This window comes from Berghia stephanieae, chromosome 12 (genome assembly GCF_034508935.2).
Source record: "Berghia stephanieae isolate SIO BIC M18660-M18661 chromosome 12, UCSD_Bste_1.3, whole genome shotgun sequence".
NCBI classification, from domain to species: Eukaryota; Metazoa; Mollusca; class Gastropoda; order Nudibranchia; family Aeolidiidae; genus Berghia; species Berghia stephanieae.
The window spans coordinates 25261651-25276650 of NC_088371.1; the positions used below are offsets into that span (position 1 = coordinate 25261651).

General features: G+C 36.3%; 1 protein-coding gene across 1 annotated transcript in view; it reads right to left on the minus strand.

Moving 5' to 3' along the window:
* Positions 1-15000, minus strand: part of LOC144957602 (poly(rC)-binding protein 3-like) — a 243585-nt gene that overhangs the window by 142513 nt on the left and 86072 nt on the right. Inside the window, 1 exon segment of the mRNA XM_078888945.1 lies at positions 12357-12380. Within this exon segment, the coding sequence (XP_078745071.1) occupies positions 12357-12380 (24 nt within the window).

Below are 15000 nucleotides of genomic sequence, written 5' to 3' on the forward strand. Positions count from 1 at the left end.
ACCATTTTTGGCATATATCGGTTGCAAATTCCTTAAGCTCGAGGGTGCTTGTGCTTTTTTTGGTGAAAGACTGAATTTTTTGGTTACAAATTTCTGGAAAGGGGCTCCGGCCCTCGAAATTAACTGATTTGTTATCTTAGCCTTTTTCCATTGCCCCGTGTGACACACACACATAACCACTGATCCCAACAAAATAAAACAAGCATACAGACCCACCCCTTCATACCACAGACCACACAAAGCACTTTCACACACACAAAACATCAAAAAACCCACAACTACTTCCCCACAAACACACACACACACACACACCCCCAATAACAAACAGCCTTCTAAAAACACAAATATCCCCCCAAAAAAATTCTTGTTACAGGGGGAATCCTACAAAAGCCAACCCATCAAACGAGAACTATTTGGTTGACTTAAAGCAAGGTTGACGTTATCCATTATCAATGAAACACACTTAGATAAAGGAAAGAAAAACCCCAGAAAATTTGGGACCAACAAGAGTTGTTGACTTTATGAGTGTTCACTTTAACAGGATTTAACAGGGTATCTATATAAATTATAAAATCATAAAACCATGAAATAATAGTGCTCAACTTTTTGATAAAAGGAGCTAATTATCAAATATTTCAAGTGTAATTATGAACAACTTCTACAATATTGTTTCGAGCATTCGCTCTCACGTGGTTCAAATATACTTGAAATATTTTATATATCTTTCTTTATATATATATATATATTATATATATATATATATATATATATATATATAATATGTGTTGTGTGTGGGTGTGTGTGTGTGTGTGTGTGTGTGTTGTGTGTGCATTTCAAGTATAAAATATGATCAACGTCTACAATATTGTTTCGAGCAATCGCCCTCATCAGGAAGATGACCAACAAGATGAGAGCGAATGCTCGAGAAATATTGTAGATAGAAGTTGATCATAAATATATTTGAAATATCGTGTGTGTGTGTGTGTGTGTGTGTGGGGTGTGCGCGCGCGTGTGTATATTATATATATATATATATATATATATATATATATATATTATAATATATATATATATATATATATTGTCACCTCCATTTTTTTATTATTATTATTTTAATCGACATTACCCTACAGCGCCTCACATCCAGAACATAACTTTTGTAAAAGTCAAGCAACGAAGAGTTAGATATAGCCCAGAATTGTGTGTGTTAAATAAATTGACAAAGCAGGGGACATCAATACTTCACTAGGTCCTACTAGGACATCGTTGACGACAAGGTAAGCCCCGCCCACTTATCGATCGCGCGTCCAATTAGGGTCTCTTCGAAACAACAAGAGACAGCAAGGGACGCAAATCTTGGAAGCCTTGACGACAGGAGGACAAGGGGAGTAATTTGCCCCTTACTTCGACGCGGGAGGTAATTTGAACCCCTTAGTACCACTAATGTGAACTGGCTTACTTCGATGTGAAATGTGGTTGAGTTGGTATGGAGCTATAGCCAGGGTGGTAAACTTTTGACGAGAAAGATAGAAGAAAAGAAGTGTGTCGTTAATCGCATCCCATGATGATGATGATGATGATGATGATGATGATGATGAGGAGGAGGAGGAGGTTTTTTGTTTGTTTGTTGCTTTAGGTCTCTTCCAACACAATTGAGGTTATAAGAGAGACCGCTGAAACAAAAAAAACAAGCAATCTAACAAAAATAGTACAAATGTAAATCAAAATCATAACCTAAAGATATCTTAAGCTAAATTATAAATAACCAAGAACAAACAGGCAGAAGATTTACAGAAAAAAAAAATATCCCCTGTCAAAAATACAATCACAAACCAAAGAAGCAGGATAGGCTAGTAAAGAGAAGAAACGACATCACTATCGGATCGTACACCCATGCGAACATCATAGGTATATGATTCAAGGGTGATGCTCCCATCCAACCACCCGCGAAGGGGAGGAGGAGGAGGAGGAGGAGGAGGAGGAGAGAAGAAGAAGAAGAAAGAAGAAGAAAGAAGAAGAAGAAGAAAAGAAGAAGAAGAAGAAGAAGAAGAAGAAGAAGAAGAAGAAGAAGAAGAAAGAAGAAGAAGAAGAAGAAGAAAGAAGAAGAAAGAAGAAAGAAGAAGAAGAAGAAGAAGAAAGAAGAAGAAGAAGAAGAAGAAGAAGAAGAAGAAGAAGAAGAAGAAGAAGAAGAAGAAGAAGGGAAGAAAGAAGAAGAAGAAAAGAAGAAGAAGAAAGAAGAAGAAAGAAGAAGAAGAAGAAGAAGAAAGAAGAAGAAGAATAAGAAGAATGAAGAAGAAGAGAGAAGAAAGAAGAAGAAGAAGAAGAAAGAAAGAAAAGAAGAAAGAAAAGAAGAAGGAAAGAGAGAAGAAGAGAGAAAAGAAGAAGAAGAAGAAGAAAGAAGAAGAAGAAGAAAGAAGAAGAGAAGAAGAAGAAGAAGAAGAAGAAGAAGAAGAAGAAGAAAAGAAGAAGAAGAAGAAGAAGAAGAAGAAGAAGAAGAAGAGAAGAAGAAGAAGAAGAGAAGAAGAGAAGAAAGAAGAAGAAGAAGAAGAAGAAGAAGAAGAAAGAAGAAGAAGAAGAAGAAGAAGAAGAAGAAGAAGAAGAAGAAGAAGAAGAAGAAGAAGAGAAGAAGAAAAGAAAAGAAGAAGAAGGAAGAAAGAAGAAGAAGAAGAAGAAGAAGAAGAGAGAAGAAGAAGAAGAAGAAGAAGAAGAAGAAGAGAGAAGAAGAAGAGAAGAAGAAGGAAGAAGAAGAAGAAGAAGAAAGAAAGAAGAAGAAGAAGAGGAGGAGAAGGAAGGAGGAGGAGGAGAAGAAGAAGAAGAAGAAGAAGAGAGAAGAGAGAGAGTAGAGAGAAGAAGAAGAAGAGAAGAAGAAGAAGAGGAGGAAAGGAGGAGGAAGGAGGAGGAGGGGAGGAGGAGGAGGAGGAGAGGAGGAGGAGGAGGTGGTGTGGTGGTGGTGGTGGTGGTGGTGGAGGAGGATGAGGGGAGAAGATGATGAGGAGGAGAAGAATGATGGGAGGGGGGGGGGGGGGGGGCGAAGAGAGAAGAAAGTTGAGGAAGACAACAAATTAACGACATAAATATGACAACAGTGGAAAGAAGAAAAAAAGGGAGGGGGGTAAGGGAAAGCAAAAGTTGATGAGGAGAGATTGGAAAGAAAGAGAAAAGAGAGAGAGAAAGAGGGAGGGAGAGAGAGAGAGAGAAGAGGGAGAGAGAGAGAGAGAGAAGAGAGAGAGAGGAGAGAGATGGGGAAATGATGAGCATGCACAGAATAAATGAAGAAATAAAGCAACATGCACACACACGAAAAATAAAACAACAAAACAAAGCAAAAATAAAACCCCCAAAAAAACAAAACAACAACAAACAAAAAAACCCCAAAAAAACCCCCAAAAACAACACAACCAAATGATTAAAAACAAACAAACAAACAAAGGAACAATCACGGAATAACATGTAAATTCCAGGTCTATGAAACGAGACAGCCTCCCCCGACCCCCCCCCCCCCCCCCCCCCCTTTCCAATAAAAAAAACCCAAAAAAAACAACCCCGATTTGATTGCCTTGTTCAATAACAACGAGATGACCCCAATGTATGAGTGCCGTCGATATTGCCAGACGTCTGTTTCCAATCATTTCATAGCTCGATCCTGGATCTGGGAATTCACTATTCCGTTTGCTGTACTCGGATAAAATACATTTCATTGATTTACACAAAATTTGGCCAGAAAAATCTTTCTTCAATCAATTAAAAAAAAACAACAAAAGATGACCTTTTATATAGCCCGATATCCACTAATTGTGCTCAAAGCGCTTTACAAGAGGTCCCAATGTATGAGTGCCGTCGATATTGCCGTCGACGTCTGTTTCCAATCTCTCTATTGCTCAAGCCTGGATGTGGGAATTCACTACTCTCCACTCGGGTAAAACACATTTCATTTATTTCAACAAAATTTGGCCAGAAAACTCGTCCTTCAATCAATAGCAATCGATGTCTTGTCAACAACTCTCTCAAACTTGGGGATAAGAGGAAGTGTGTAGGTACTTGAAGAAGTAGAGGATTTGAGATTATTCAACAAGACTAGGATCATTTTATTCGATAGACAAAGATAATTTGAAGGATGAGTTTTCTGGCCAAAATTAAGCCGTTTAGTTATTTCCTTATTTATCTATTTATTTTACAAAACATGCCAACATTAATTTAAAAGAAACATTTTTACCTTTAAAAAAGATATATTTTGGCTAGAAACGTATTTACTTCAAATACCTATCGATTCGAATGACTCCCAGCTGGCCAAAATGTTTGAAGCCTGAGACGGCGAAGAACTTTAAATTTTGTGACTTTTTGACGAGCAAGGGTCTTACTGTATTATCTTAATCGGTCCATATACAAATTATATATATATATATATATATATATATAATATATATATATATATATATATATATATATATATATATAACAAAAACATAAAATAATAGTGCTCAACTTTTTGATAAAGCTATATATAAAATATTTCAAGCTTCAAGCGAAGCCGAAAAAGTACGATAAATACAACAATCTACTTTCACTTTCACTTCCTGATGAGAGCGAATGCTCGAAACAACATTGTTGATCATCATTATGCTTTAATTTTATCTTTAATTTAACTGTTTTGTGACCAATGATGAAATACATTGTTTTGTGAGGGCGGGCAGGGAGCACACCTGGTTTTGGCAACAGAGTCTTTGTTGTTATTGTCAGGAATGTGTGCAGGTAGACTGGGGTATGGCGTTTTATTAACAACAACAATTGGATATTCTCATAAACTAATATGTTAAAACATCGTGGGAAGGTGTGCTCTCGTGTTTTGTGCTTAATCGCTTCAAGGTGTCACTTCTTTGGTTGATTAGTGGAGTGAGTTTTGTGGGAGAAAGAAGTGTGTGTGTGTGTGTGTGTGTGTGTGTGTGTGTGTGTGGTGGGGGTGGAAGGGAAGGGGGGGGGGGGGGGGGGAGAGAAGGAGATGTTGGAGCAACAGGCACAGAGATAGGGTTAATTTAGTTAAATGCTTAATGTATTATTTCCACTGTTATTGTTAAGATGTTCGTATGAAATGTGTATCATTTGTGTCATAACACGATTAAATAAGTAAGTAGGTAAGTAGGTAGATATCTAGAAACATAGATAGGCAAATAGGTAGATAGGTAGTTAGGTATATAATACTGTAAATATAGGGTAAAGAGATAGAGAGATATGCGTGTGTGTGTGTGTGTGTGTGTTTGCGTGTGTGTGAATGTCTGTAAGTCTATGTATGCATGTTGTGTGTTGTCATTACCTATATAAGAAAGAAAGCTATCAAGTTAATTTGCACAGCTATCAAAAATTTAAAAAGGTGAATTCAACACTATTTAATTTAATAAGAAAAAAAAAAACGAAACGAAAGGAAACGAATCTGTTAACAATTGACACGACTAATAGGAGATTGACGACAAGTCTTTTGTTACCTGTCTAGGTGGGAGTTAATTAGCTTTCTATAGCTCAATGACGGCGGGAAAGAGAAAAAAGATTTTTAAATAGATACATAAAAAATAACTTGAGCATTCATGTAGCGCAATTCGGAAACTCATGGGTTCGAGCCTTGCTCGGCGAATAGTTGAGTCCCTGGAAAAGGCTCTTTACCCACATTCCGATCAGGTCGTTACCAGCGTTGTCTATGTCGGGGGAAAAATTGTAATATCGCCTAACAGGCGTCATGTCTCGTTCTACATGTTACGTGTTGCTGTTGGTCAGAAACCACGTGTAAAGCGCTTTGAGCACGTTTAGTGGATATTGCTCTATACAAACGCTCGTTTTTTCTTGTTCGTTTATTTTCTCTTTGTATAAACCAATTATGACAGGAAAGAGAAAGAAGCTTTTAATATACAGAAAAATAACTTGGTCTTTCATATAGCGCAACCCTCACTAAGCATGCTCAAAGCGCTTTACAAGGGGTCGGTCGCTGACTAGGAGCAACACTTAACACGTGGTGTATGTAGGACGAGACGAGACATGCTGTGTGAACCTGGTGGTAATATTGTTGAAAATAACAAGAAATGAAGTGAGTTGGAAAGTGCCAGAAGACAAGACAACAGAGAATAAAAACTTCGCAGCGGCGATGGGGGTTCGAACCCGCGACCTTACTGGTACGGCAACTCCGCCTGGCCGGGGATACCGTGACTCTTCCGTATGAGCTATCCACGACCATCAAAAAAGTCGCTTTAAATTCTAGTCTACAGAGAGCCACTTTTCCCTGACTTCTTGAGGTACGGTGTTGGCATTGGTGGTAGTGTTAGTAATTGTGGTGCTGTTGGTGGTAGATGGAGAGAGAGAGAGAGGGAGGGGAGAGAGAAAGAGAAGAGAAGAGAAGAAGGAGAGAAGAGAGAGAGAGAGAGAGAGAGAGAGAGAGAGAGAGAGAGAGAGAGAGAGAAGGTTTGTGTGGCTGTGTGTGTGATATAGATGGATAGATAGATAGATAGATAGATAGATAGATAGATAGATAGATAGATAGATAGATAGATAGATAGGTATATAGACAGATAGATAGATAGATAGATAGATAGATAGATAGATAGATAGATAGATGGATGGATGGATAGATAGATAGATAGATAGATAGATAGATAGATAGATAGATAGATAGATAGATAGGTATATAGATAGAAAGAGAGAAAGAATGCAAGAAAGAGAGAAAGAGAGAGAGAGAGAGAGAGAGAGAGAAAGAGAGAGAGAGAAAGAGAGAGAGAGAGAGCGAAGAGAGAGAGAGAGAGAGAGAGAGAGAGAGACCCAAGCTGTGAATGACAGTTGAGAGATGGAAAAAAGGCTAATGTTTTCTTGATTTCAATTAAAAGATTATCATGTTTTGTGTGGGATGGGTGGGGGATTTGGTCAATGGGAATGGATAGGGAAAGGGGGAGGTAGAGGGGGATTGGCGTTCGGCTTTAGTTTTTGTTTTTTGTTGTTGTTGTTGTTGTTAGCCCTGAGACAACAAAAAGTTTTGCGTGTTGGTAAGTTATATTCGGTTTGCGGGTGTTGTGAGTATTTTACCTAAACTTATAGCATCAATTTTGTGCTATGCACTTAAGTAAAACACTCACAACTTCTGTCTTTCAGATGGAACGAATATGCAGGCACGATTGTTTGAGACGGTAGGGGCTGCCTGTAGCCTGTGACCGTGAAAATACGAGTACTAACGAAAGAGTGAAAATGGAGAGGCTTCTGAGGAATGATACAGCACAATTGTTTGTAACAACAGGAGATGACGTGAGTAGAAAAGTGCCAGAAGACAATAGAGAATAACATTTTTTTGCGGCGGTGATGGGTTTGAACCTGCGACCTTATTGGTACGACAACTCCGCCTGGCCAGTGAGAGCGTGACTCTACCATAGCTCATACTGTAGAGTCACGCTCTCACCGGCCAGGCGGAGTTGTCGTACCAATAAGGTCGCAGTTTCAAACCCCATCACCGCCGCAAAAAATGTTTATTCTCTATAGTCTTCTGGCACTTTTCTACTCACTTCATATCTTGTTGTTACCAACATAAGTGCCTGCTCCACCCACTTTTCTGAATTAAAAATTCAGCACATATGTTAGTAGCCATAGAGGGTTCCAGACTGATTGACATATTTTAGTATAAACTATCAACCGATTGGCAGTCTAAAAACATCAACAAAGAGCTGAGTGACGTCAATGTCATTGATTCTATAGGTAATTATGGGGATGGTGGATGCCAGTGGTGGTGATAGAGATAACGACACGACACGACACGACACGACGGCCATTGGTCAAAGCAAAGTGTTATATTGGTCATATGGGAGTACCTGAAATGGGTGGTCAATAATGACAGTAATGTGTGTGTGTGTGTGTGTGTGTGAGAGAGAGAGAGAGAGAGAGAGAGAGAGAGAGGGAAAGTGAGAGAGAGAGAGAGAGAATGAGGGGGGGGGGGGGGGGAGAGAAAATGAAGGATGGAGATCGATATACAGATAGATAGATAGATGGATGGATGGATGAATGGATGGATGGATGGATGGATAGATGGATAAATGAATGGATGGATAGATGGGTGGATGGATGGATGGATAGATGGGTGGATAGATGGATGGATGGATGGATGGATAGATAGGTGGATGGATGGATGGATGGATAGATGGGTGGATGGATGGATGGATAGATGGATGGATGGATGGATGGATTGATGGATGGATAGATAGATAGATAGAGAGAGAGAAAGTGAGAGAGAGGGAGAAGAGAGAAAGAGAGAGGGAGAGAGAGAAAGAGAGAGGAGAGAGAGAGAAAGAGAGAGAGAGAGAGAGGGAGAGAGAGAGAGAGAAAGAGACAATAAAACAGGAGAGATTGAAAGGGAAAAGGGGGGAGATAGGTATATCAACAGAACTACATAGCTTATCAAGAAACGACTATACTGTATTAATTGACTTGCATAAAAAAATATACGTTTGACAAGCTGTCCTGTAACTGAGAGGTCCTTAGAAAAACAGAACATAAAACAAGGAGAGATTGAAGGGAGAAAACTAGGGAAATAGGGAGATCAATAAATATTATACAAATTATCAAGAAAAGACTTAGGCTTTATAACAACAAGCAATAATCATTTTATACAATTATTTCGCATTTTTACTTTCAAAAAATGTAAATATTAGTTTATTAATTTATTTGTTTTGCAATCTTTTCAATTTTCAAGTTATAGTGACAGTTTTAACTATTTTACAGCGTTGAAATTATTCATATTATAAAGCGGAGCTCTGGTTATGGAGCTGCTCCTTTTTTATATATACATCCTATTTCCATTGTATTTTTATCTTATTGTGTAAATTATAACACGTCTGTACAAAAAATCTCCTTTTTGGGATGCAATAAAGTATTATTATTATTATTATTATTATTATTATTATTATTATTATTATTATTATTATTATTATTATTATTATTATTATTATTATTATTATTATATTATTATTATTATATTATTATTATTATTATTATTATTATTATTATTATAATTATTATTATTATTATTATTATTATTATTATTATTATTATTATTATTATTATTATTATTATAAAAAATACAACTTTGACAACATGTAACTGAGAGGTCCTTAGAAAAACAGACAACAAAACACGGAGAGATTGAAAGGGAAAAGACGGGGAAGAAAGGTATATCAACAATACTATACATCTTATCAAGAAACGACTGTACTATATTGATTTGAATGGCATTTTAAAAAAATTCAAGTTTGACAACATGTAACTGAGATGTCCTTAGAAAATCAGAAAATAAAACAAGGAGAGATTGAAGGAGAAAACTTGGGAAATAGGTAGATCAATAAATATTATACAAATTATCAAGAAAAGACTGTACTGTATTGATTTGACTGGCATAAAAATACAATTTTGATATCATGTAGCTGAGAGGCCCTTAGAAAAAAGACAATAAAACGGAAAACGGAGAGATTGAAGGGAAAAGGACGGGAGATAGGTAGATCAACAAATTGTACAGCTGATCAAGAAACGACTGTACCATATTGATGTCACTGCATAAAAAAATACAATTTTGACATGTAACTGAGAGGCCATTAGAAAAACGGAAAATAAAACAGGGAAAGGTTGAAGCAGAAAACTAGGTAGATAAATAAACATTATACAAATTATCAAGAAAAGACTATACTATCTTGATTTGACTCGCATAAAAAATACAACTTTGACAACATGTAACTGAGAGGCCCTTAGAAAAACAGACAACAAAACACGGAGAGATTGAAAGGGAAAAGACGGGGAAGAAAGGGAGATCAACAATACTATACAGCTTATCAAGAAAAGACTATACTATATAGATTTGACTGGCATTTTAAAAAATATACTTTTGACAACTTGTAACTGACAGGCCCTTAGAAAAAAAGACAACAAAACGGAGAGATTGAAGGGAAAAAGACGGGAGATAGGTAGACCAACTAATTGTACAGCTTATAAAGAAACGACAGTACTATATTGATGTCACTGGCATAAAAATTAGACTTTTGACAGCCTGTAACTGAAAGGCCCTTAGAAAGAAAAACCCCCAATAAAACAGGGAGAGATTGAGGGGAAAAGGGGAGGGGGGGGGGGAATTGGTAGATCAACACCATTATACAGCTTATCAAGAAACGACGGTACTGTATTGATGCCACTGGCATAAAGAATATACTTTTGACAACCAGTAATGGAGAAGACCTTAGAAAAAAATACAATAAAACAGGGAGAGATTGAAGGGGGAGTTGGTAAAGGGCCTGAGGGTGGGGGGGGGGGGAGGGGGAGGGGAGTTGGTAAAGGGCCTGGGGGTGGGAATAAGTATATCAACTTCATTATACAGCTTATCAAGAAACGACTGTAATGTATTGATTGGACTGGCATACAAAAATACACATTTGACAACCTGTAACGGTGAGAAGGCCCTTATTGGTCTCCAGCGACCAGGGTAGTCTGATGATGGACAGATTGGCTACTTCAATGTGGACACGACATAGACTCGATAGATAGAGACTGCCTTACCCAGAGAAAACATTGATGTCTGTTGTTGGTGTGTTTTGTTTTTGTTTTTTTTTTCCTTTAGAATTTTTTGTTTTGGTTTTATTTATTTTTTTAATGATTTTTTTTTCATTATTTTTTTGTGTGGATGTTTGGTTGTTTTTTTGTTTTTCTTGCGTTTGTTTTTTTTTTTTTTTTTTTTTTTTGCTTTTTTTGCTTTTATTTTGTTCGGTTTGGTTTTCTTGTTTTTTTGTATTTGTTTGTTTATTTTTTTAAATTTAAAAATATTTTGGCTAGAAATTTTTTTTACACCATGTCATATCGATAGCTCAGTTTGGTTGAGCAGTCGCTTCACCCGCAAAATAGGGAACCATGATAGGTCCAAGGTGCAGTCGAGACTTTTTCTGAACCCCCCCCCCCCTCTCCCTGTATGTGTGTGTGTGTGTGTGTGTGTGTGTGTGTGTGTGTCTTTTGTTTTAGTCTGTTTTTCTGTTTCATGCATGTCTGTTTGCGTATATTATGTATTTATTTGTTGTAACCAAATGAAATATTGCCTTCATGGACAATAAAGTTATTATTGTTATTATTATTATTATTATTATTATTATTATTATTATTATTATTATTATTATTATTATTATTATTATTATTAATATTATTATTATTATTATTATTATTATTATTATTATTATTATTATTATTATTATTATTATTATTATTATTATTATTATTAATATTATTATTATCATTATTATTATCATTATTATTATTATTATTATTATTATTATTATTATTATTATTATTATTATTAATATTATTATTATTATTATATATTATTATTATTATTATTATTATTATTATTATAATAATATTATTATTATCATTATTATTATCATTATTATTATTATTATTATTATTATTATTATTATTATTATTATTATTATTATTATTATTATTATTATTATCATTATTATATTATTATTATTATTATTATTATTATTATTTTATTATTATTATTAATAATATTATTATTATCATTATTATTATCATTATTATTATTATTATTATTATTATTATTATTATTATTATTATTATTATATTATTATTATTATCATTATTATTATTATTATATTATTATTATTATTATTATTATTATTATCAAAATTATTAACGATAGCTACGATTTGAGACGGTGGGTGGGGTTGGGGGGTGGGGGAGTGAGACCTGATCAGCTGTGCAGTCCAATGGAATATCGAAAAACAGTTGTGTCCAAATTTCTAGCCGAACGCAATAATGGGCTTCATTTAAAATCATTATATTGCAATGGATATTAATGCGCTTCAAAAGTTGTGACGTCACTTCCCTCGTAATGGCGCATAGTAACTTAGAAATGGTTCTAAAATATCAGCACAATGGCGGACGCCCTTATGAAATACTTATACCGACGAGCGTCAAAGAGTATCCAGAGGAGAAAAAAATTATAAATCTGATTATGTTTTGACTTTTATACATTCTGATCACATGACATGTGAAAAAGTTCTAGCCTTTGCTTAGAACCAAGCTGCTGGTTGCTGGGCGGAAGTGACATCAGACTATTGAATCCTATTATGGGCTTCATTTGAAATTATTATATTGCAATGGATATTACTTTGAGTTGGTTCGAGAGTATTGTCCATGACAACAATGAATGAGCCCATAACAGTTTGGCTGGGTGATCAGACCTGTATATAGGTGTACGTCAGTAGAAATCCAAAGAGAGAAAAGAGAAAAAAGAAAAGAAAGAAAACAGATTAAAAGATAGAAAATAAAGGAAAAAAAATACTCACTTTGCCTATGATGCTTCCCACTTCCTGAAAAGACAGAAAACAGATAAAATACATATTAGTATAAGAATCATTAGGACTGTATTTTCTATAGATAGTACGCAGTTGACGTCGCTCGGGTCTTTGTTAGCGTTTTTTTCTTTTTTTTTTTTTGCCATCCACGTTTATGAGTACTTCTCAATAAACTGTATTATCCAGACTATAAAAGTTCATGTTAACACATAGTTTTGTGTGTTGGTCCGTTATACTTCCGGATGGCAATGTTGTGAGCTTCTTAGCCAAGTACATACTATCTATAGATTATTTAGATTTTTAAAAAATGAATACAAACGAATGAAGGTGTAAATGAATGAATAAATAAATGGATAGATAAATGAATGAATGAATGAATGAATAAATGAATAAATTGATGAATTTTAACAAAATGAACAAATAAGTAGATAAATGAATGAATGAATAAATAAATGAAGGAATAAATAAATAATAGTAATAAAAATCCGATAAACAAATAAATTAATTAATATATAAATAAACAAATCCCCGCTATAGAATGAATGAAACTTGCTTAATTCAATCAGCTCTTTAATAATAATTGAGACCGCAAGTTGGGTGAGTGGCTCTCACCAAATTCTCTGGTCGGTACGCAGACATGGTGACGCATTTAACGCCACTGATCATTTCGTGACGTATGAGATTCAATCATCGGTATAAAACAGCTGGATTGGGAGGGCGGGGGTGGGATGGAGAATGGAATGCGTCTAGTATTTATCTCCATCGGTACTATTGTTCCCCGTGTACCTATGACATCTCTCTCTCTCTCTCTCTCTCTCTCTCTCTCTCTCTCTCTCTCTCTCTCTCTCTCTCTATCTATCTATCTATCTATCTATCTCTATCTATCTAGCTCTCTCTCTATCTCTCTCTCTCTGAGAGAAATAGAGAGCGAGCTAGAGAGAGGTTAGGAAAGACACACACACACACACACACACAGAGAGAGAGAGAGAGAGAGAGAGAGAGAGAGAGAGAGAGAGAGAATGCCAAGCATCTTGGCCCTATTGTTCCATCTTCCTTCCCCCACCCACAAGTGTATACAACATGCCCTGAGTGTCAAAGGTCACACGTGCGATCCATTGATGACAGGTAAAGAGGTCAAACTGCGGGGTCAAATTCGAAGCAGGTAAAGCCGATGGCAACATGTACCACTCACAGCTTGGAGTTCTAAGGGGCAAAATGGCTCTAAAAATCAACATTGTATAGCTTTTTTTAATAGAGCTTTTTTATATAGCGCAATATCCAATAAATGTGCTCAAAGCGCTTTACAAGGGTCTCTGGTCAACAGCAACATTTAACGTGTTGACGGGACATGACGCCTGTTAGGCGATATTACAATTTTTCGGACAAAGACAACGCTGTTAACGGCCAGGTACTCATTTTACACCTGAGTACGGTGAGAGAATGTGAGTAAAGAACCTTTCAACTGTGCGCCGAGAGCCAGGTCCTTCCGATCCGAAAGCGAGTGTCATACCACTAGACCACATAGCCGCACAAGCCCTCACAAGGATTAAATAACACTTCAAAATCCAAATAACAGCGTGACTCAGCGATACGGTCTTTGCGTCGTACCCGAAAGGTACCGAGTTCGATCACCCGCCGCAGCTGCGCTGTGTGGCCTTGACAGCAAGTCATCTCGCCCTATCTCAAATTTGCGGCGCTGCACTGCGTCTGACGCCTGGGTCATTCCAGTCTTCCCTTGGAATAGACCCTTGAGACAAATTTCCCCTACGGGATGAATAAAGGGAATTTTATTTTTTATATATTTATAGACAACCCCCCCCCCCCCCCGCCCCCACCCCTCTTCCCTCCCCTCCCCGCCGCCAATGGAAAGTGGAGAAATGGGATAAAAGTTAAATAGAAAGCTTATTTTAAAAATAACACGACAATAAAAGATGTTCGCTTAACTTCTTCTTCTGAAATTTCGGTTCTCAGCGTCTCTGCGCGATCTTGAGAGTCCGCGGTGTGAACGAGTTCGAAACTTCAAGAGTGGGAGTTCAAGAATCTTATAATTACACGCCGCCAATGCCCAGACCGACGTGTAAAGTAATGCAGGTCTGACAGCAGAACCCACTTACGGGCCTGATTTAACACTGTTGTAATGGACAATATTTTGCATCATTTTTTTTAAGTTTTCAATTACAACAATGAGCCCATAAGGAATTGGGTTATCAGACCTGCAAATAAGTGCACGTCAGTCCAGCCAGACCTATGATATTATTTCTTATCAAAACTTATTCTTTTCTTACAATGACTGGTTCTCCTCGCATTCAGCGATTTTATATTAAGATTTATCCTTGAGGTCAGGATATCATTGCGCGTCAAAATCTATTTTTAGTAAACTATAATGAAAGAAGTCCACACTGAGCTGAGCTGAGCTGGCCCAGGACAGAGATGCCTGGAGGAACTTTGTTGGTGCCTTATGTTCCGTCAAGAGGATTATAAGTACGGAAGTAATAATGCTATATTAAGATGGGGTTTTCCCCTAAACCCAAAGAGGTGTATAATCATTACAAATCTTTAACGGTGTAAAAATAAGAAAAAAATTTTTATGATGATCTTGGTTTAGTTTTTTAGTTTTTCACAATAAAGATTGGAG